The sequence below is a fragment of the Pararge aegeria genome, chromosome 8, assembly GCF_905163445.1.
Source record: "Pararge aegeria chromosome 8, ilParAegt1.1, whole genome shotgun sequence".
Lineage (NCBI taxonomy): Eukaryota > Metazoa > Arthropoda > Insecta > Lepidoptera > Nymphalidae > Pararge > Pararge aegeria.
The window spans coordinates 5,920,887-5,945,152 of record NC_053187.1 but is presented as its reverse complement, the minus strand read 5'-3'; the positions used below and the strand labels follow the sequence as shown (position 1 = coordinate 5,945,152).

Below are 24,266 nucleotides of genomic sequence, written 5' to 3'. Positions count from 1 at the left end.
CTTGAAGAAATCATATAATAATAAAATCATTAATTCGTCAATATTCACGAGTATCCTTACAATAACTTAACCTATTACCTATATAAATGAAATGATATGCAATTTAACGCGCAAAATAATATAGTATTCCTAAAAATTGCCTTTATTTATTGTTACAGCATTTTGTTTTAACAGATTACTTGCTACAACATTTCGGCAGGCGTTCGGAACAATCTAAGATCAGAAAAAGCGATTTACACAATCAACTTCATAAAAGAAGCCTCCTTCTTGAGGTAAAAGTAGAATTACGTGGGTAGTGACCGATGCGACAGTCGCAGCAGACAACATTACAATTTTTTTAAATGGTGCATCGTTATCACCAGTCGCGCCATTATTTTCAAGTATATTCGCATGTTAAGTAATATCGCATCAAACGCGGCGCGACCGTCGCAATACTTCTTTTCGGACCCAAAAAGGCCCACCTTGAACACAAATAAAATTGACACAACACGACCATTGTTTATATATGGATCAAATTTCGAGTATAAAGTCAACTTAGGTACAAATATACTATTTCAACCTATTTTAAAAGCACATAATGTAACTGACATGTCAATTACGAAATGTGAGAGTGTAAATCCTCTTTTTTGTTCAAATTCTTAGGCAAAATAAGTTTAATTTTTGCTTGCACTATTTTCTATATGCAGCAAATTATTATTACATAATGCGTCATCTAAACTTCTAAAGCAGTTTCTCTGAACTTTAATGTTCAGACATTGGAAGTCATACAGGAATTATTTTATTAATTACTATACGCGTTTATTTAAACAAGAGTTGTCTACCACTATAAAAATATAGATGCCACTATTCGGGTACTTTCATGTACTTATAAAAATTATACGTTCGTAATTCAACTAATAAAGAAGATGAATAATGTTTTTTTTTAAACTAAAGCTTCTGGTCGGATACACTTTGACGCAATACATAATTATCGACACAGTATTGGTTAGAAGCAGACATTACTTTGCGGAAATCCATGATATATTATGAAAATTAAGCTTCATTTGCTATATTTGACACATTGCCGAATATCTGTTTGGTGTGGAGTATAAGGATTGAAGGAATTATAAACAACATTAATACACATTCTCCTGCTTTTCAGAGAGTAAAGCAAATTAAGCTTAATTTTCATAATATATCGACACAGTTTATAAAATACCGACCCGTAAGGAACAGTCCCTGCACCCGTTAGGCACAACATTCTGAACTGATAGTCATAAGTATATAGTAATAAGTCTTTTAAAACTTCTGGTAACAATATTGGAGTATGAATACTAAAATTGGTCAATTTAGCCAAATATTCGCGTAATAATTCGAGCAGAGTAGAAACTACTCGAAATATTAATAATAAAACAGTATATACACGATTGTATTGATGAACCTTTCGAATTGTCGTAATTATCAACTAAAAATCCGTTGGTCATAATAAACGCGATTATGCTGTTTTCATGTTGATAATTGTTCTTAGTGGACTATTTTGCAGCGATAGGCTAAATTCTGTATAAAATAATACTTATGCTCGTTTTCACTAAACTTAGGAAACGCTTAAATCGGATGTCTAATGATTTGGGTGATGCATAGTGAACGTTTTACCAACTCTTACATTTTCGATGACAAGCAACGTAAGGCGCCATCTAAAGTCACAAAACCGATTCTTTATATAAAATAAATATAACTTCGTAAATGAAAACTATGATAATACAAACACAGAATACCCCACTTTGTGAAAATCAGTTGATGGAAGGTAAATGTATGTCTAGGAATCTTCTTCGATAAGGCGTTACATACTTAGGCATTGCATTGTTTGTCGTTAGTGAAAACGGGCATTAGTGTTCTTATTAAAAGTCCAATACAAAATATTGCGTCAGAGTGCATCTGACCCATTCGTCACGAAAGTAAACGCGCGTGGGTAATTGCTAGCAATGTGACTCGCCGTTCTCATGATGGCCGGAGTCGAAGCTGCTGAGGTGTCCGAGCCCCTTCGGTGGGATGGGCGGTGGCATTTCCTCTTCATCCACGCGTAAGGGCTCCGACATCATTGAGATTATCTCCTCGTAGCGCAGCGATTCTACCAGCTCCAAATCTAGAACAATGGATTCCAAATGTATGATGGTTGATGGTTTAATGAATATGTTTATATATATTTGCTTTAGAATAATACTAGAATATGAATCAATTAAAGTGAGCGTATTGTCAGTTATTTTATCCAAAAGGTTCTTCCTAGAATTGGAATATAATCCCTATCCCTATCCCTACTAATGTTATAAATGTCAATGTAAGTTTGTTTGTTACGCTTTTACGCAAAAACTACTTAACCGATCCTCACGAAGCTTTGTACACATTTTCTTGGAAGTATTAGAAGTAATATAGGATACTTTTGATCCCGACATTAAGCTCGGTTCCTTTGGGAGAGGGGATGAGTGTTTGACGATTTTACACCATAACTCTGATAAATTATAACCGATTTAAATAAATATTTTGTACTATAGAGTTTAATTTAGCCCAAACTGTGGTTGGAGATAGAGGACAGAACTCCTAAGTGGACAGCAGCAAAGCCCTCATTTAAGGCTTAGCGATACTGAATACTTTAATTTTTTTTTAGATCTACAACTAAATCTAATGCCACATCAAAAAACAAAATCAAACGCAGACGACACGGGCAACAGCTAGTAAACTTTAAATCTCTTAGTCGAGTAACTAACCATCTTTTGGATGCCCGAGGTAACAGAAGTAAAATTATGCTGACTTTGATTTCCTAAAACTTGTAAAGACATCTGGTGTTCGGACACAGTAAAAGCGGTGAAAGACAGCGGGTAGGATTTCGACATCACCCTACAGACCGACAGGGTCCATACAATAAATAAACAAAAGTGACGTTTGACAGCAGTGATGGCAAGATTTACGCCGGTCGCGAGATACGTAATCAGTAATCACCCTGCCGAACACAGCAATAAAAAACTGCCTAGCTACTGTAATAAGCATAGTGGCAGTTCTTCCACGGACGAGCTTTGTCATAAAAAGCTGTACTACTACCAAGTGTTAACAACTGCTAAAAGATTGAGACCAAGTCCAGAAACCCAGTTCTAGCAAAGTGAAAAAGTCGCTATTTTTATCATGCCCAGGTCTGACGTCAAGTTTAAGCATACATACCGTGGTTGTGTCTATGGTCGTCCGCGTTGGTGTAGTGATGTGCATCCACACTGACCCCCGAATCACGTTCTTCACAGGCCCCCCGACCGGCGCGTCTCGGTACTGCGGGCGCTTCGCCCCACGAACGTTTATCGCCTGGTAACAATTATTTTAAAATTTAGATTATGAAAATTAAGCTTAATTTGCTATACTCCGCGAACAGCAGGAGAATTTGTATGGTGTAATTTATAATTTCTTCAATCCGTACACTCCACACCAAACAGATCTTCGGCAATGTACCCTCTACGCACGTTTCGCTCCGAAACCGGGAGATGTTGACTTCACAATTATTCATTGGGATTGAAGAAATTATAAATTAAACCATACAAATTCTCCTGCTGTTCGCGGAGTATAGCTTAATTTTCATAATATATTATGGATTTCTGCAAAGTAACGCCTGCTTCTATCCAATATTTAAATTTTAGCGCGACAAATCTTCATACTCAAAATGTATTTAATTAGCGCTTTTATTTTTTAAATTATATTTGGCTTTAAGTTCTAAATAAAGAATGTCTGTTATGTTATGAATGCTGAGTTATCCTTTAAGTGGGGTGTACCAAAATATAAAACATTGTTAAATGTTTCCATATGTTTATTTATTTATTTATATTCTTATTATAACACTTATCATTACAGAATACTTAAACCTAATGCGATAGTGTAGCTTTTAAGAATAATTATCTTAATATCCTTATGCTATTGAATTATCTATTCCCGTAACAAAATAACCCACATTGCGATCCTTGTGAATTCACTCAGAGCGCAACAATACAAATCGCATTAATCTGATATAAACTTGAGTATACGGAGCGCTCAAAAAAGGTACTTTCAAAAGTAAAAACTTATTTTTTTCAATAGGCTATCATCCTTCCTTTCTGTCTCCTAAATCCTCGCATTATTTTTGTTTATAACTTCCAGATGTTTCTAGATTAGTTTGAACGAAAATTGGAGTAAGAAGCTTTACTAATCTGGATATTAATTTATACATTGCAGAGGATACGCTATTAGTTACTTATATATATATCGATAAAGGTCAAGGTCATTTACCAGAGACACGTGGAGGCAACGGCGGGGCGTCCCCTGGTTCACTCCATGAAGCACGACTGTGGCGCCGGGTCTCAACTTCTTCATCCACCACGTCTCTGCAATATAAAGTAGTTCATCCGCTTTTAGTTTCGGAATGTCTTTTTATCGGAATAAACCATAGTGGATTATATTTAAGATCATTTTTCCATATTTGCGTGTTGGTATAAAGTAACTATACTTATTGCCTGTGAAGAGTGTGCAATGTGACATATCCATTTGAATATTCATTTTGTGGTTTAATTCCGTGAGCCTTTTGTCGAGCTCCCTGGCGCAGCGATAAGAGCCGTTGTTTTTAGTTGGAGGTCCCGGATCCGATCCCCGGAAGGGGAGATTTGGGAATTTATTATTTCCGAATTTTGTCTGGTCTGGTCTGGTGGGAGGCTTCTGCAATGGCTTACTGACAAAGACGTAGAAAGGTAAATAAATAAATATACTAAGACAATACACACATCGCCATCTAGCCTCAAAGTAAGCGGAGCTTGTGTTTTATGGATGCTAAGATGACTGATGAATATTTTTATGAATAATATACATAAATACTTATAAAATACAGATACAACACCCAGACACCGAAGAACATTCATGATCATAACAAAAATATTTTCCAGTAGTGGAAATCGAACCCACGGCCTTGGACTCAGAAGGCAGGGTCGCTGCCCACTGCGCCAATCGGCCGTCAAGATGTAAAATAAATAAATATCTTACCGGTACTTTTCCAAAGGTGGTCGAGTTGGACTTCTCGGATCCCCAGACTTGGGACGACAAGGCAACGGCGGTGCCGACTTGATCATGGAATTGTCGTCGGGACAATCTCTATTATCGGTCACGGGTAGACTGCTTGACATTATGCTTTGCTGATCCAAATTGTCTTCTAAGGAATACTGAAATAAATTGAGATATCAGTACACCTTACCAGTTCGGACTTACAGTTCACGAAATCAAGGAAATAACTGTTGTTCTTTTATAGGTTATAAAAAAGTCGTTCTACAATTTTACTATAGTTTAATATTCATTATATCCCCCAGTGCCTGAAGACTAAAGTCTTCGAACAGTGCGTGTTGCCAGTGATGACTTACGGATCTGAGACATGGAGATTTTCCTCATTTTATATAAACTGCATACCCTTTGTGCACGCCACTGCTATCAAGGACTTAAAATTACAAAGTATGTTTGTACTTACAATCGGCTTGTTGTAAAGATGCCCTTCTTCATAATATCCGTCACTTTGTTGCACACTCAGCGACCGTTTGTCCAACGCTGGGACTGGAGGCAATGGTGTACTGAAAAAATACAGCTTTTATATAACTGGCCTCAAAATATTTCTAATGGCATTTTAACAATGATATAGTTAATTTTCGACTTACTTGACGATACTTTCAGATAGCTGACGTCGAGCACGCGCCAAGCCAGGTCCGAGATTCTGCCTTAGCTGGGTGAAACGTTCTACTAGTCGCCTGAAATACAAGTAACAGTTTTTAATAATCTCAAGGACGAAAATACTGTTTGCTATTGGAGATAAGACAAGAGTTTTATTGCGTAAGCAGTCATTCTGACACTGACAGATTTTGTGAAAAGTGTAGGTAGCATATTTTTACCACAAATCACGTATTATAGGGTAAGACAATCCCCTATCATCATGATTAGCGTTTATTGTATCTACTTTCTTGCGTATGTTATGTAGATACATAGTAGATACATGCAATTTGCCTGCAAAGTATCTACTAAATATGAACGATTGGTAACTTACCAATACAAAGGCTTATCTTACCTATAAACGATTGGTAACTTACCTACGCAACAGCTTAATTTGGCTATAAGCGACTGGTAACTTACCTATGTAACGGCTTCACTTATTTTTTAACGACTGGTAACTTACTTATAAAACGGCTTTACTTACCTATGCAACGGCTTAACCTAACTATAAGCGACTGATAGCTTACCTATGCAACGGCTTAACTTACCTATTATCGACTGGTGACTTACTTATAAAACGGCGTAACCTACCTATTAATAACTGGTAATGTACCTATGCAACGGCTTCACTTACCTATAAACTATCGGTAACTTACCTATGCAACGGCTTATCTTACCTATTAACGATTGGTAACTTACCTATGCGACAGCTTAACTTACCCATAAATTACTGGTAACTTACCTATGCAACGGTTTAACTTCCTCCGGTGCTAACCGACCGTGCAAAGTAAGTCCCGCTTCCACAACAGCTAGTTGAGAAGCCACCAGCCTCCTCAATTTGGCCGCAGCAGCCGCTTCCCTAGGGGTAGCGTTTCTACTGAAGTCAGCAGTCAAGAACGCTTGTTCGTATTTCGTTATACCGCCTTGTACGTTTGCGTCTATCGTGCCTTGAAGTCGCATCGAGAAGGGGTTTATGTTTTGTGTAGGGTCCGCGGTGTATTGGGATATGAGACTGCGGAGTTCACGTTCTGTTGCTTCCATGGTCTCGCAGGCGAACTACAAATAAATATCTCTTATAATAATTTCCATAATGAGGTGGCAATTACTAAGGCTATAATAAGAAAAACGTGACACATACAGAGCACAAACAGATGACACACGAGCACACGTGACAAAAACAGATTATTAAGGAGGTCCTTGATAATCTGTTTTAATTTAAAAAAAGTATTTTAGGTATTTTTGAAGTAAAGCTTCGATAGGTGCGACTAGGGAGTAACTCAGATTTTTTTCTGACGGAAGTAACGCTGACGTCAGACGTGTGCGTAGTTTCCGCTATTCAAAAATAAATTTGGATTGGTCATAAGTATTTGTGATATACTCCACACTTCTTGACTTGTACGCCAGCTAATAGCAAATATCATAATCAGTTAGGATTATTTATTTCCAATACTTTCAAACGGATCAATTGTGAATAGCCAAGTGAATAAAAATGCAACAGTTTTAAAAAATATATTTTAAATTTAAATTGCAAAGTTTTTAGAAAATCTCTAAATATACTTGTTTATTTATTACTTTTGTAATAAATAAATTATTAATAAATTTTCGGACGACTGCGACATTCTATAATATTCAATGACAAAATTTAGATCAGCACATGTCAATATATGACATTTGCTTATCTAAATTTTCTACCCTCAATTATTCTATTGAACAAATGAAAATATTTATAGAATGTGAAAGTTATAATGAATTTGATATAGATTATAAAATGAAATAGTAAATATATTTAAGGAAATGGCGGAGTCCCAGGAACATTTTACTCTTTATTTAATCATGAATAAATAATAATAAAAGTTCTACTTCAACCGCGCGTAAAGGTTACACGCACACACTTCTTTTTCTCGTACCCGTCTTATAATGTATGTTAATCATCTTTTTGTTACTTCCTTGTGTAAAGTTCAATTTGAATAGTTAAGACGATATCGTTTTATTTTATATTTTTAAAACATACTTTGCACTAAAAAGTAATGAAAAGATAAGAAAAGTTGGAAAAATGAAGTGTACGTACTTCAACTGGAGGTATTTCTTCCATAGATCTGGATATGACTTCTGACCATCTCAATATGCCTGGTAGCGTATTCTCCGTCACTAAGGTTGTTCGTTCTATCCATAGACTCTGTAAAATAAATAAATATTGAACTAAACCAGTGCATCCGGGTTTCATTTTTTATTCGCATGTTTTTGTTAAGTACTTCGAAACATTGCCCGTTACATAACCAAGACAAGTAATAAAATAGCCTTTTTTGTGTGCTTCTTTGCTTTCCTCACGATAATGCGTAGAATTCTTTGGAAACTCACTGGACAATGGAGATTTTTGATTTATTTATTTATAAGTATCGCAGATATATAAAACCCATATCCCTAATCAGTATCTACAGATCATCGTATCGAAACGCGAAATCGCTTGGCAGTACGTCTTTGGAAATAAAAGAATCTCACCAAAAAACATTAGAGAAAGCGATTTTCGAGTGAGGATATAGCCAAAACAGAGGATCTTTAGAGAAGTAAGACTAGATTGTCTATTATAATGATACATTTCACGTTTTTGACGGTCTATTGGTAGTCGTTATATTTTTTAACGGCCGATTGGCGCAGCGACCCTGCTTCCTGAGTCCAAGACTGTGGTTTCGACTTCCACAACTCGCAAATGTTGGCTTATCTGTATGTTATAAACATGTGCGTGCATACAGGGTATGCACTAACCGGGCAGATGATATAACATGGAAAAGTATCCAGTACGGGTTATAAAAACTTAAGTGTAGACTTTAGAAATTGACTAAAGATTTTTTTCCATGTTATATCATAAGCCCGCTTAGTCCATACACTAACCTTTATGGACGCTACTGGCTTATAAGAATTTATATATATTATTCACTAAAATATTTATAAAGATATTCATTTTAGTACCCATAACACAAGCTACGCTAACTTTGGGGCTAGATGGCGATGTGTGTATTGTCGTAGTACATTTATTTATAATTTTATTTATTTACATTTCGTGTCAAATACCTTAAACTCGTTTTCTTTGTCGATGGGCGGTTTGTGCAAAGGGCGGTCGCAGAGGAATGTATCAACGTCGTTGCAAGCGTAGAAGCGTTTAACTTGCTCAGGTGCGCCTGAAGGCCAGTTGCGGCGCGACGTCACCGGTTTCACGTTGCAAATTTGGATATCTGTGACCAATTTGATAGTTGTCCCTAATTTTGCTGTTAAAAATCGTAGAGCATGTATCCAGTCAGTTCGCGTTTAAAAATTATGACTCGTCAGTACAAAAAAGAGTAAAGTGTATACACAGTAAAGAAAACATTTTGTTATGTAAAACAAAAGATTAGGTTATTTTTGGATAATAATCAACTTCATCATCATCGTATCAACCAATAACCGGCCCTTTACAGTGCACGGGTCTCCTTCCACAATGAGAAGGGGTTAAAGCCGATGTCCACCACGCTGGACCGGTGCGGATTGGTGAACTCCAAACATGGAGAACTCTCAAGATAAATAGATAAATAAAACACTTTATTGCACACAAAAAAACCAAAAACAACATTAAGACAACTTTCTGAGTCGTGGCCGTGGGTTCGATTCCCACAACTGGAAAATGTTTGTGTGATGCATATGAATGTTTTTCAGTGTCTGGGTGTTTATCTGTATATTATAAGTATTTATGTGTATTATTCATATAATTATTCATCAGTCATCTTAGTACTCATAACACAAGCTATGCTTACTTTGGGGCTAGGTGGCGATGTGTGTAATGTTGTAGTATATTTATTTATTTATTTATTTATAATAAATTAAAAAAATATTGGTAAGCAAAGGCGGTCCTACTTTTGAAACACTCTCTCGCATACAAACCACGGAGAAAGTAAATAGAGGTATTAAGTAAAAGGGTAGCGGTGCAATATCTAAATACTAATGCATACTAAAATAATGCATATAAGTTAAAGCCACTGAGGCTTTTAGACAAATAAAATTATTTAAACCGACATTTAAAAATATTCAGATTTCTTTCTGAGCTTAAAACTTCTTTTGACAGAGAATTCCATAACATTCAGAATGCAAGTTTCTTCAGGATGTATTAAAATTTAAAAAAAACGCACATAACCTTGAAATAATAGAAGTGCGTGCCGGGGATCGAAATCGGGCCCCCGCAACGGTATCCGAACCCTTACCCACTAGGCTATCCATACTACACTTGGCTATCACACTGCCAATTAATATAATAAAAAATAAACTCCGATGTCTTATCTTTTTGATCAAAAGAAACGTATGTAAATCTGCTCAGATTGTATTGCGAATATACCAATACAATTTCGGATTTGAAATATTTGTTTTTATTTATTCTAACAAACATAATAAAGTAAGCACAATATTTTACAGATAACACATAAAGTAGTGGTTTCCACACTAGGATACCGTGTCGTGGAATGTGGATTACACAATTAATATCCATTCTATATTCACTCTATCCGCAATATATCGTATCCGTACAATTTTTAACAAATCAACTACTTTGCTAAGCAAATCATTACCAGATTACGGATAGATTGAATATAGATAACGGACACAAGTATACTTACACTGGCCATCCGCAGCGATGATGGAGTCATCAGGGGGCGTATTCCGCATTAGGATGTGCGCTGAAACGTACTCCGATTGCAAGCGCTGAGTGAACGCGCCTATACGCTCGTAATCCTGACCGCGGTACACGAACAGCTTGTTCTGAATGATAAAGGATTTTATTAATGTTTTTTCGGACGGACCGCAACTCAAAACCACTATTATCTTTCATTCCACTACAAGTTAGCATCTCACCTGATAGGTTCCGGGCTAAACTGTTAGTGATATGGCAGTCAAAGTAAAATAGTTCTTTATTCAAATAGACACGTCGATGATTCTTTTGATATATGCATTACATACAAGATTTGTACATAAAAGTGAGTAGTGATGGCAGTTATACGCCTTATCCCTAATCGTTTTCTATGCGACATCGTATTAGAACTCTTAATCGCTTAGCGGCACGTCTTTGTCGGTAAAGTGGTAACTACACGGCCGAAGCCGCCCGACAGACTACCTCAAAATTGGTCCCGTAGAACAGAACAAGATGCCGAGGCCGACCAACCCTTCCCGCATTTCAAATACTGACCACAGATAACAACAGATCGTAATTAGTTGTAAAAAGGAAAGGGCCTTTGCCCTTTTGCCCAACAATGGGACACATCAATTTTATTAATCTTTAAAAAATTAACAGTGAAAATAATCAGTATAAGATTTTTTTTTTTTTTTTGATTTTAGTGTGTGTGTATACCCAAGAAAAGTTTTTTTTCTTTCTTTCTTACATCAGGTTGCATATAATAATAAAAAAGGAATGAAAAGCTATTTATACTCGTCTTATTCAAAAATTCAATCAAAAAGAATCTGTGAACCGCACAATTCGAATTATTTGTATATATTATTTGTATAAGTTTCCTATAAAATTAGAAACATTAGAGAAATAATTAAATCTACTTACCCTTACAAACAAAGGGCAACCTTTTCCGTAGAATCCCACTCTAAAGTACTCCGGTTCGAGTCTCAATTGCTGCAACACAGAATCGAGGAAAGTGGCGTGCATCCGTAGGCAATGCGCCAAGCGTGCGTAATCGCAAAGTTTCACTTCGTACAAAGTTGCTAATTCACGAAGCAGGGGTAATCCTTTTTCCCAGCACTGCAATTTAATTAATTAAAATATTAAATATCAAAACTTACTCTACATTATATTGTCAAAACGATAAATAACTATGTGTATTTTTATAACTCCAAACTCTAAGTCTCTCTAAGTTCTCTTGCTGTAAGTCCTTTACAAAGGTTGCGTGTAAGAGATTGCTTGCAGCAATGAGGCCGCCATTGCATGCCTACATTGTGTACTGTATACTCCTTACTGTTTCTTTTCCTGTATGTTATACGATATTATTCTTTTCTTAATAGTTTAGGTTAATTTCCATACGCATTTATAAACGTTACTTTTAATTTTATTGCCTTCGACAGCACAGTATACAGTGTCCAAATAAAAAAATAATACAATATTGTGAATATGAAGTTTTTTTCCAGTAGTCGTTTTTTTTTATAGAGCTCGCATGAGGAAGTATGACGCCGTGCTTGTATCGCCGTGGTTTCCGTTGAAATAACAATCGCTTGAGACAACACATATTGATAAGGTTGATGGAAATAGGACGGCACTTTGTAGGTTGTGTTACGTGCATTCCCTGCGAAGAGTTGCTCTGTTTACACGCGATGGTTTAAAGTCAAAGTCAAAGTCAGAAATATCTTTATTCAAGTAGACCCATAGATGGCGATTATGATGCGTATAATAATGAGAATTATACATGGTAGTGAGATAATGGCGAAACCATGTTCGTAAAATTAAAACTAAAGCTACGGGCACAACAAACTTAGCCGGGTGTTCTTTTTTGCTATCTCACATTGTTATTTAAAATTATTAGAAGAGCCCAGGTGGCTCTTCTAATAATTTTAAATTTTTAGTAGTTGGAGCAATAATTCTCACCCAAACATTTTTAACGATTACGTTATCCTTTATACTATACTATATTAGGACATTTCTATAAGCTTACGCTTAAAACAAACTGAACTTTTAAAACGACATCTCCAAGATGTCAACGGGTACTTGTCCAAGATGTCTTACAATGGATTCTATGTGTTTACCTTTCCACGATCAAAATATTGGAGCACTTGGTTGTAGAGAGCCTCTTTACGCTTCCACTCCACAGCCTCGGGATGTTCTGGATCCACGCCGACTTGATCACTATCCCAACTTAACGATTCCGCGTACAGCTGAAATATTTTAATTATTTTTTTAATGTTATATTGTTATGGACCTAAAATGTAGGGCAATTTCTGCAACCGCCTGTTGTACTTGTTCTAGATATGGATAATCGTACACACCTCTTGCACAAATACATTGCTTAATTTACTAATAAAAGAAAATTTAAAAAATGATCTTTAAATACATACTATAAGTGTTATTTTCTTTACCTACTACTACTTATTTATAAATATATTTAAAAGTGTGTACTCACCAAAAGGGTACACCCAGCTTCTACCCAGTTATCGGAAGCTATGTGAAGATCGTGCAATTTGTAAACGTAACGCAAATACATCTCTTTGCGATCGATCTCGTTTTTGTAGAAATTCTGAAAGTTTTATACAATTTCAAACTTTAGCATACTACATTGTCACTATAGATGCAAATGTAAAATTCTCTTGCCAATCTATGCCTTGAAAATTTTGTTATATGATTCTATAAAAAGTTCTTTCTTTTTATGTTTATTATTTGCGAAAGATACTGAAATGCTGGGCCTTAATGGCTTCTAATCTCCCATAAAAGATAAAGTTTACTTAAGTAGTCAAAATGTGGATCTAGCTTTTCTTATTTTATTAACACTCCAATAGATAATGATTTCTGGCGAGTCTGAAATCCCGCGGGAACTGTTTCTTTCCATAAAAGTAACCCATGTCCGAAACTTGGGTGCAAACTGCAAGGTATATTAATCTAATATGTTGTCATCGTCGGTTTTGCCGCAAAGCCATAAATAGGCAGGTTATTTTATGGGTCGCGAGCGGTCATACGTTAAGTAGCAGTTCACCTCACCGCCTCTTATTACGACTTTCAAAGGCTTCTTGCTTTAGCAACATTTTCCGGACTTTGGTACATGAGGTACGGGGATCATTTTCTCCCGGGACGAACTAATAAGCGTTGTGAACCGGCGCGTTCTTAGGATATCCTGGAGCCTCCCGTATGTTGCTGCTGAGGTTGGCTAGCGAGGAGGTTTGTAATTGTTAGAAATCACACAAATAACTCGATCTCTCTCTTAGATAATCTTTTCTAGAATACTTGTTATTTTGTTTTAATTTCGCGAGAATAATGTTCGTTCAAGATCGGTGAAACAATCAAGATACACTTTCTCATTTATAATATAGACAGCATAGACTTACCAGTAGGTTGACAGTGGCAGCCATGCGTTTGTCCCTATGTTCAGCGCCCTGCATTACGGCGCGATAGTCCAAGAGTCGCTCTAACAATCTAGTTACACATCCAACAAACGCCGCGCCGGCTTCCCGCCAACCCTCAGTCGATACACGTTCCATTAGACTGTCAAGTTTTAAAACACAACAATGATGTCGAATCTGTCGTAAATAAATCTATTAACTAAATTGACAGGTGTTAAAGTAGTACCATCCTATTTTTTCATAGCAATAGCCAGATATTGCCTGCGTAGTTCGTCCGCAATTACTACGGTTTTTTGAAAATCGCGTGGGAACTTCTTGTTTTTCTGGGATAAAAAGTAGCCTACGTCACTCTTCGTATTTACAGCTAGCTCTATGCCAATTCAAGCTGATTGATTGCATAGTTATGAAAGAAGGAAAAAAATAAACACACTACTATTTGGAAAACTATCGCCTATACAGAGCAACGCATTGCAGAGTATGCAAGCAACACACCCTACAAATGGCCGCCCAGTGTCCATCAATATGAGGCATAGGTGCTAAGTCTGTAATTACACCAGCAATCACAGTGTTCAGACCGGAACACTGCAATGCTAATTGGCGGCTGACATAAGCAAGACGCTATTTCAACGCACGAGTTCTGTCACAGAAATTTTCTACAACTCTTAACTATGTTATTTGATGAAGGAGAGCACTATTTTAAGACAGGTAAATTTAGTTTATTTAAGAGAATTACTTAAAACAGAAATCGCACCTATTTATGCATACATTATGCATTACATACATATATTATATATACTCTGCATTTGTTGAAAGAATTCTAATTTAAAATTACTGAACTGCACGATGGACTATCAGTACAAATTTCTTAGAATTTCCATTTTACGTTTGTAAAACAGAATAAAATGTATTTGTAATTAAATCCACGACGTCTTCGACATAAGTATACTTATCGATCAAACTATTGTATAGCAATAGAAACATAAGGGCTATCGTACTTACACAGAACTCAAATGCTCCCTGGTTTGCGTGAACATTAATTAAAATAATGATGTAAATTTTTATCCATAAAAAATTCACGGCACGTGAATTAAGTAAAAATTATATACATTTTTACTTAATCCACGTGCAATTATATACAATTTAAAGTTACAAAAATATTCCAATTTTTAAGTTATGTTTACCTTTTCGCAAACCTGTATGCCGACAATTGCGTCTAATGGAAATATATTGTCAATGTACCGAACAAATCCTCATGTTCGTAGACCGTAAAATGTATAGCGGATCTGAATTTTGTCGAACTTTATACACTACTTACGACTACCTATAATAGACCCCATCTCAGAATTATGGGGGTTAGGATGTAGTCCGCCACACTGACCAAGTGCGAATTGATAAGAGTACACACAACTTTGAGCTGGTTTCGTCACGGTGTTTACCTTCACCGTTACAGCAGCATATTTTAAATTCCTTGAATTAAAAACGCCCATAACTCCGCAAAGTTTGTGGTGCGTGCCCGGGATCGAACTCGGTAACCTTGAAGGCCGAAGCTCTAACCACAAGCCAATCACAGCTTTTCACTACGTATGTACATGACAAAATGATCGCACACTTGTAGAATCATAAAAATACAGCTAATAGAAACATATTATGCAAACAACTTACACAGTGTCGAAGAGTCTTCGGTAATGATCATCTGCCTTATTATCGGCGACTAACGAGTCCAACTTGTCAACCAATGCGGCTTCAGTTCGTCTAGCTGAACCAGTAGCGGCCCTTTCAGCTGCCATCAGCGCTACTAAAGCACCTAAAGCTGCTCTACGGAGTTCAGGCACGAGAGTAACTTCGAGAAGGGCCCCTACTGCCGGTCCTATTAGTTGGAGTTGTGCCGCTCCTGATAATGCACCTAATTATGTAAGTATTTAAAATGTATTAACAACTACAAACACTATTGGATGGAAGCAGGCGTTACTTTGCGGAATTCCATTATATGTAAAAAAAAAGCTTAATTTTCTACATTACGCGATAAGCAGGAGAATCTGTATGGTGTAATTGATAATTTAAGATTCTTCTGCTTTTCGCGGAGTAGAGCAAAGTAAACTACAAGCACTAATACGTCGTTTTTTAACTTTAAATTAAATGGAAAGATGATCTTTACGAACAGCTGATAGTTAATAATATGTAAGTTTAACTCAATTAGTCCCTAACTTTAACATCTATAAAGTAAGAGGACATGTTATCAGTTTTAATTTTAACTATTCGAAAAAGACTATCATTCCTAGCCCAATGCAAATTGGAAGACGAGAGTTCTCCATATCTTGATAAAGACTCTCAGGCATGCAGGTTCTAACACGATTTTTTCCTTCACAGTAAAAGCAAGTAAATTGTAATTACTTAAAACTCGTATAACTCCACAAAGTAAGAGTACCGGATATAGTTCTCGAATCCTACATGCCGGTTAAAGCCCAAAAAACTCTTAAGTCTCTTAAGGCTCACATGTCATACTTTCTAAGGGCTGGATAAAATGTCAAAGAGTGGCATGCAATCGTTTCAGTACTTTTTTAATAGAGTTAGAGAGTGGTAACTTAACGTCTGACATTCGATAATAAATAGCCAGAGAAATTTTATGCACCACCAAGAAAGTTGTCAAATTGTGTGTTCAAGGTCAATTAATAATCCTAACTATTATTTTAAGAGTAGATGATTCTGTCTAATCAACGCACACGTCTTAACCAACCGATTATCATGAAATTTGCATAAACTTTGTCAAAGGAGGAACAGAAAAACGTACTTTTTCCTAGGAAATGGTACGAAATTACGGGATGATAAACAATAAATAAAAGCTGAACAATAAAAAAAACCTGAATCGACTGACAAAAATCTACATAAACTTGAGCACAAGTATTTAATGGAATTATATTAAAGAGTACCTAGTCTAGTCCATACAGCAAGTAGATGCAAAGCGGCAGCAGCCCGCATACTAGCCCTTTCAGGCCCACGCGCCCATCTCTCGGCTTGAAGCGCACTCGCTGTCACTAAGGCCACACCTAACTCCAAGTAGCCCGACCATAACTGCAATAAACCAATCGAATTAGCATCGGAAATAGACATGCTGTCATACTGCAACTGGCAGGACCTTTCAAATGAACAAGCTCTCCATAACTAGCCCGTCGTGACACCACGTTTTGATGAGGCTTTAAACATATTTATTACAACCGTAGCTGGGCCGGAAATATAACAATGAATTTATGGGAAATAATCAATCAATTTTGTATATCTACAAATTATGGTATAACAAATACTTGATATAATATATCACATAATTATAAATATACGTCGACAATACACACATTTAGCCCCAAAGTAAGCGTAGCTTGTGTTATTGGTACTAAGATGACTAATGAATATTTTTATGGAAAATATACATAAATACTTAGAATATACAGAACCCCGACACTGAAAAACTTTCATTTTGTGTTATGACATTTATCAGTTGTGGGAATCGAACCTTGGACTTAGAAATTCCATACTGCGCCAATCGGCCGTCAATATAATATAAAATATCAGTTGTAAAACTAATTTATCTACGTGAGGATGGGACTGGGTTCGTATGAACCTTAAAAATGCTGACATTTTCTTTATAATTTTATGGTTATAAAGAATACTTTATAAAGATATTAACTTCTGAATGCTCGATAAATGTATCAATTCACACTGAAATTTCACACTTACCTGAGAATCGAACTGCGGTGGTTCATCACCTAGGAACCTTTCCAATAACGGCTTCGCTAAGTCTTGTAATGCCGACAATAGTACTTTGCAACTCTGAACTCTTAATACCATCCAATCTGAAGGAAATACCTGACAAAACGAAATTAATATTATTTTCACAAAAATAGAAAAGCATACAATAATAAGTTGATGTTTCAGTTTACAAATAAACACTTTTAAAACTAGTATTAAGAACTGGTTCACGTAATCTTTAAAACCGTATACATAATGTTCTATTAATGCATATAAATTGAAGATAAAGTAACCCAATAACACTAAACTGTATTTATAGACACAGACTAAATGTGCAAGATTAATGTTGTTTTCCATATTTTTGATATCATCATCTTCAAGCAGTGGATTGCTGGACATAGGACTCTCGTAGATACATATCCCACAGTCTTGTGCCGCTTGTGTCCACCGTGACGACCAACCCGTGACCGTGACGACAAGACCGTGACGCTCGATTGATGTAGTATTTCCGCCTTCCATATACCAACGCAACGTTTACCAGTGCTAGGTCACCATTCCAGCACCTTGGGACTCCAAGTTACTCGAGCTAAGTGCCTATTACCACTTCAGCGACTCGTTGTTCCATGTCGGTAACTCTGGTTCTTCTATGGATCTCCTCATTACTGATTTGATCACGTAGATATACTCCGAGCATAGATACCTCCATCACCATCTGTGTGACTCTGAGCGTTCTTAGCGACCACGTTTGTTCGACAGGTGCGTAACGCGCACTTTTCAAAGATATATTTGATATATTTGGTGTTACTGAAGCTAATCTATATCTTTAATCAACTAGAGACGCTGGACAAGGACGATGGAGGGGCTAGGTTATCTATCTCACGGTTGGGCCAACCCCGACTAGGTGGACAGATGACATCAAGAGAGCTGCAGGGACGGATACCGCAGGACAGATATAAAAATGAAGAATTTAGAATTCCCAATTTAAAAAAAAATCTTGTTAAGCAGTCGGACGGCAATCGAGATAATAATAATGATGATGATGAAAAAGTTGATGATAGTTTAACCATTTTGTATGATGCTGTAGCTGCGGCTAGTCACAATCAAAAACAAGCAACGCGGGAATGAATTAAGAAGATATTATTATTTTTACTAAGTCTATCATATACTTACATCTTGTTCTATCAAATGTCTGAAAACAAGGAAAGCTCGCATCAGGAAGTCTTTCAAGGGCTTCCGATCGTGTGGATGCGGCGCCAGGTGACTCCAGAGACGCTGGTAGTGTGCGGGCTTTAAGAGTTCCATTACTCCAAGAAGACCAGCTACCATTGAACCCTAGAAATAAAATAAAAACCTTTACAGTATGCTCAATATTATACACTTTAAAGATAATTTCGTTTGTATTGGGTTAATAACACTTTTAAAGGTCCGCAAGCCTTGGACGGTGCGTGATGAAAACAAAACGTGAAATGCACCTTCTGATGTCAATGGCGCTCTCTGGGTCAAGAAGGCAATCTCTGGGCAAGCACTTATTTTGTGCCTAAAAGACGATTTTGTGCTCGTAGAATATCATTGATTACTGCTAGGGTTAATTTCAATTGACTAGAAAACGCCAATTCCCTCTTGCCTTGAAGAAATACCAAATATACAATATGTTACAATATGATGGGTAACGTCCAATTATTTGAACCTGAAACCAAGGACATCCAGAAAGACGTTACTTCATTTAATCATGTCCTTCTTTTCGGATATTGTTCGGATCCCAATGAAATCTTTAGCGCTAACGGAGGTCAGTATAACAGAGCACTGATATGGGCTTCTAAATTAGGTCTTTTAATTGTCAAGTTCTACTGTAACGCTTTTAATTAATGCAGGAGTATTATTAACGAGTATATTCTTCTTCCTGCCCTTTTGGGTATGTGAGGTCGGCTCAATATGTCTATGGCTTGTCGTTTTAGTTTTAGACATATTCAATAACAATATGTCTAACTATTTGTAATGTATGAGTATAATAATATAAGTACACAAAATAAATGTCAAATAAAGTCAGTCTAACTTTTGGTTTTGTCTAACTAATATTGTCCTTTACAGAACAGTGCGAGGAGCATAAACAAGTCGTAATTTTGACACCAAAGTGATTGTCAAAGATACAATAGATTCAGCAAGTTAGTAATGTATAAAACACTCACCAGCACAGGCGAATTCCCTCCGATCAGATGTAAAACAACCTCAACCAACACATCTAACGTGTTCAAACACAAAACATCGACGTCCGGATCCAGTTCATCGTCATCCACTGGCTGGTCAGGATCTTCCTTCTTCCACAGTAATGTCACTAATTCGCCGAGCATGTCTGCGCATTGGGACAGTTCGTCTCTACGTGCGAGGTGCACTCGCAAATGGTGGCACGCTGTTGTCAGGACGATGTTTCGCGCTTCTATAATTAAAATTCAGTGTTTTGTCAAGCAAATATTGGATTACATATTTTTTTGCCCTCAAAAGTATGTGTTATTTTTAGGTCGTGATCGAATGGATGATGTAACTTCGAATTTGCGTAGAATTTGAATTAACTGACTAACGAATGTTTTTTATCATTATATCACCTTGGGAACCATTTTATAATTATGCGCTTATCATATTGTGCTTCTACAAAGATTAATTCAACTGTTTACTATTGTTTTATACGACCAACTGATATAAGCCATGATCGCATTGTTTAAGCGGCCGAACTATAGTCCCAGTTTGCATGTTGTTTATGAGATATATTAATGGCAGATGTAGTCATCTTATCCCATAACCTAAATATCCAGTCCACATTACCGTACTCAGAAGCTTATTAAATTGTATTTTGTTTTTCTTGCTACAGTCTACTGGGAATTATCGTTCAATGCGACTTAAAGATGTCGTAAAGGACAAGATTTGTATATTGTATCCGAATGGTGGCTTAAAGTTCTAGAGAGAGAAAAAAAACTACTTGACTATTGCTTATTATAATAAGGTTGATTTCAGCTTGAAGGTTGTGGATAGTTTAAAGGAAAATACGTATGCACTTTGCCAAGGTTATTAGTATTGCACATAATTTAATTAAGATTGTGCGCTGCGTATGTATAATAGGAGAATGTTTGTATGCGTGTTAGCTGAAATAATGAGAGAAGACGTTTAAGTTGTACAATTGTATATTATGTATGTCTCTTTGACACAGATTTAGTATTTAGCCTTTTTTGATTTAAACAACTACGTTATTTTCTACGAATTTATATATTTGCCAAGGTAAAATCTGAAGTTATCACAATTATGGTAAATATAGGTTATTTATTTATTAGCTAAAACCATACCAGGGTCTTGACCAAGAGGTCCGTCCAGTATATCCTGGGCAGCTTGCAGTCTTGCCTTGGCCAGTGCCGGAGGGGCATTGGCTGCAGGTGCATCTAACATAGCCGCAGTTATACGACCAGCTTCAACGGGTCCCAGCGCTGCAGCCACTTCCTTGGCTACGCTGGCCCATGAGGTCATTAGGGCCACCTGAAATATTATTAAGATATTTTTTTGGTATGAGAAAGATAATGGGATAACCGCCCATTATCTGAGGCCGATTTTCCAACTATCGGAAATGTCATCTGAGGAATAAAATTTATTTATACACAACATAAAAAAAATCAACAATTTTTTAATTCCTTAAGTAAATTTTTTGAGTTTCCCCAAAGTCCAGATGCAACAACGCCACTGCATCTTTTGACTTGTAATATTTTGTACTACGAATTCATTACGCCAGAATCCTTTTGCCCAGCAAATTCAATATATATATATTTTTTAATCTTTTATCTATCCAATATGCTATGCGCATTTGGGCAGTTAGCTTTCTTTACGTGCCCTTTAGTTTTGTGTTTTATGAGCCATTTAAGAATTTATTTTAATAAAAACTTATTAGTTTTTTTTTCAAGTCCAATGAACGCCACGCTGGAGATGAGATAGAGAAGTAAACTTACTTGGGCAGGAGCGAGATGTTCTCTATGGGGATGTTGAGCTAACGCTTTCAAGGCATGCAGAGCTGCTCTGACATCTCTCCGAAAGCTATCTTCATACTGGCCACCAGTGGCTCGGGCAAACAAGCATCGAGAACGGACTGCTAGGCGGAATACTGCGCCCAAAGAGCGCAGGCACTTCCGAATTGGCTCTTGACCTTCCGCACCCGCTGCCCATTCTGCGCAATGTTGCACTGAGGATAGCAAGCCCCTGCGAATGCAAATAAAACACGTAATTGATATCTTGCCAAACTTTCGTCAACCTTCCTGTTGCAGTGGTGTGATCTGGGTGGGGATAAATAGGATGTCTCAGGTTAGATCAAAAAATTGGGAATTTTTAATTTCAGATTTTTGGTCTGATGTTTTCGGAGGCTGTTTACCACAATACGGGCAAAGACTTGACGCTTAGGAAATTAGGGTTTTTAAACGATACCGCGTAGAAACCAATTAGAGAAATGAGTTAAATGTAACTACTATACCCCTAACCTGTGAGGGGTTACAGGTTAGCCCGCTAACATCTTAAGACTGCATAATAGCATAAGCATCTGTTAGAATAAATCACATATCTAATAGAATAAATAATATAAAAATATAAAGAATAATATAAAAAAGGGAGTTAACATAACGTCGTTACATTTTAGAAGCTTTTATCCATATTCCATATTTATAGTTACAATGCATAACGTCTTTATTTGTTACCATTGTTTCGCTTAACCAGTGCACCTCATACAGGATACGGACACGAAAGAGCGCCATTTAGTGTCAATACAGATTCCCAGTACTTAAACTAGATGGCGCTTATTCGATTACGTACTAATCGTACTTAACTTTCACACGATCGTTAAATAATTGTAGAAGATTTAATTCATATTCCATATTTATAGTTACAATGCATAACGTCTTTATTTGTTACCATTGTTTCGCTTAACCAGTGCACCTCATACAGGATACGGACACGAAAGAGCGCCATCTAGTGACAATACAGATTCCCAGTACTTAAACTAGATGGCGCTTATTCGATTACGTACTAATCATACTTAACGTTCACCCGATCGAATAGGTAGACGTAGGTAGAAAATCTCACACTAGGCATTCAGCTAGTCAAATTTATACGTACTTATATACCAGAGCAGCTGAGAAATGTTCTTCAATATAAACGTCTAAAACTGGTCGAAAGTGCTGAAACCGTGTTTCGTCCAACAAACTGCATATTGACACTAAGACCAGAAACACCGTTCCGGAATGTGGAGTACTGTAAAAAAAATAGATAAAATTCATTCTGTAGAAGTGAGGCGTTCTTTGCGGAAGTAGTAGAAAGTTCTCACTTCATTAAATGAAATAAGTTTCATAATGTTACATACTATATTTTACCTACTTATCGCACACTGGGCGGTTAAGTTAGCTCTCAGAAAAGTGTATTAAACTAAAATTTTAATGTTTAACTTTGAAATGAAGATAAAATTACGATTTTTGATTATTGAAATTTTGACAACCCTACTTGGTTTTCGGTGATTTTTGGTTTGTTTACATAAATTCTACATCGAGTTTGGCTGTAGTATAGTTATGTTACCAGGTATGCTAATATTCTTGAAATCATAAGAATAATTTTTACGACTCTTTTTAATTAATTATTTTCAACAGGTTTGCATTGCTAGCGTGCTTGAGAATATTTATTCACGCGTCCCAAGTAATCCTAATAATTGAATTAATTATTATTGGATATAATACCGCACCTGTTTCCATCTTCAGTAGAAAACAAAGCGAATAGGGCATCCAACACGTCGCGTAGAAACTTGATAAGTTCTTCGCAACTCAGCCCGTCTCCTAGCCTCAATACTCGTAATAATGTTTCTTGCACTTTCTCTGGGCGAGCACGCCATTGCAATAGTGCTAATAGGTCCTCTGTAAATGTTATATTTAAGAATCAAATCTTTATTATTATTATTACATAAAATAAAATAGGCAATAGATTACAAATTTAGCATTTTAAGTGAATTTCGTTAATTATTGTATTGAACGAAATGAATATAACTCAAAAAGAATATTGTTTCCACGTTGCTCATGTTGGTGAGCGCTGTGTTCTTATAAATGGGGGTCCTGAATTTGATTCCCAGAGGAGGAAATTTGGGAATTTTAAATTACTACATTTTTTGTCTGGCCTGTTGGGAGGCTTCGGGCAGTGGCTAGTTACCACCCTACGAACAAAGACGTTCCGATACGATCTCGCTTAGAAAGCTATTAGGGATACGTGTTTAACATAAACCGCCGTACACGTAACAGGTTAGCCCGCTTGGTAGCGGGCTAACCTGTTACGTGACTGTTGTCTTAGACTTATTATCGCTTACCACAAGGTGAGATAGCAGTCCAGGGCTAACTTGTAGAGGAATAAAAAAAGGAAAGGTCTTTAGTCTTCCGCGGAATTATGGAGCTGAGACTTTATGAGTGATGATCGTCATCATTTCAGCCTGACGAACATAGATCATCCTAAAAACCGGTACCATTCACGGTACTCATCCATCCGCCTTCCTAATCCATCCGCCCCTCTTTATATGGGGTTATTATGGTGCGATGGATCCAGCGACTACCTGCCACGCGCTTAATGTCGTCTGTCCACTTCGTTGGGGGTCAACCAACGCTGCGCTTACCAGTTCGGGGCTGCCATTCCAGCACCTTGGGATCCCAACGTCCATCCTTATATTATATTATATTATCTGA

The 24,266-nt window shown here is 36.7% G+C and overlaps 1 protein-coding gene across 1 annotated transcript in view; it reads right to left on the bottom strand.

The window, feature by feature from the left end:
* Positions 1 to 1,167: 1,167 nt before the first annotated feature.
* The window catches only part of LOC120625580 (dedicator of cytokinesis protein 3), an 84,965-nt gene continuing 61,866 nt past the window's right edge, over positions 1,168 to 24,266 (bottom strand). The window contains exons 13-35 of the mRNA XM_039892639.1: positions 23,285 to 23,453; positions 22,669 to 22,803; positions 21,516 to 21,762; positions 20,865 to 21,051; positions 19,719 to 19,966; positions 18,703 to 18,864; positions 17,521 to 17,649; positions 16,719 to 16,860; positions 15,454 to 15,694; positions 13,777 to 13,933; positions 12,861 to 12,974; positions 12,487 to 12,615; positions 11,297 to 11,491; positions 10,365 to 10,506; positions 8,797 to 8,957; positions 7,796 to 7,903; positions 6,470 to 6,783; positions 5,679 to 5,768; positions 5,495 to 5,594; positions 5,020 to 5,195; positions 4,276 to 4,370; positions 3,190 to 3,324; positions 1,168 to 2,122 (exon numbers count right to left, since the gene is read on the bottom strand). Coding sequence (XP_039748573.1) covers positions 1,956 to 2,122; positions 3,190 to 3,324; positions 4,276 to 4,370; positions 5,020 to 5,195; positions 5,495 to 5,594; positions 5,679 to 5,768; positions 6,470 to 6,783; positions 7,796 to 7,903; positions 8,797 to 8,957; positions 10,365 to 10,506; positions 11,297 to 11,491; positions 12,487 to 12,615; positions 12,861 to 12,974; positions 13,777 to 13,933; positions 15,454 to 15,694; positions 16,719 to 16,860; positions 17,521 to 17,649; positions 18,703 to 18,864; positions 19,719 to 19,966; positions 20,865 to 21,051; positions 21,516 to 21,762; positions 22,669 to 22,803; positions 23,285 to 23,453 — 3,743 coding nt within the window. The 3' untranslated portion in view covers positions 1,168 to 1,955. The remainder of the gene's footprint in view (positions 2,123 to 3,189; positions 3,325 to 4,275; positions 4,371 to 5,019; positions 5,196 to 5,494; positions 5,595 to 5,678; positions 5,769 to 6,469; positions 6,784 to 7,795; positions 7,904 to 8,796; positions 8,958 to 10,364; positions 10,507 to 11,296; positions 11,492 to 12,486; positions 12,616 to 12,860; positions 12,975 to 13,776; positions 13,934 to 15,453; positions 15,695 to 16,718; positions 16,861 to 17,520; positions 17,650 to 18,702; positions 18,865 to 19,718; positions 19,967 to 20,864; positions 21,052 to 21,515; positions 21,763 to 22,668; positions 22,804 to 23,284; positions 23,454 to 24,266) is intronic.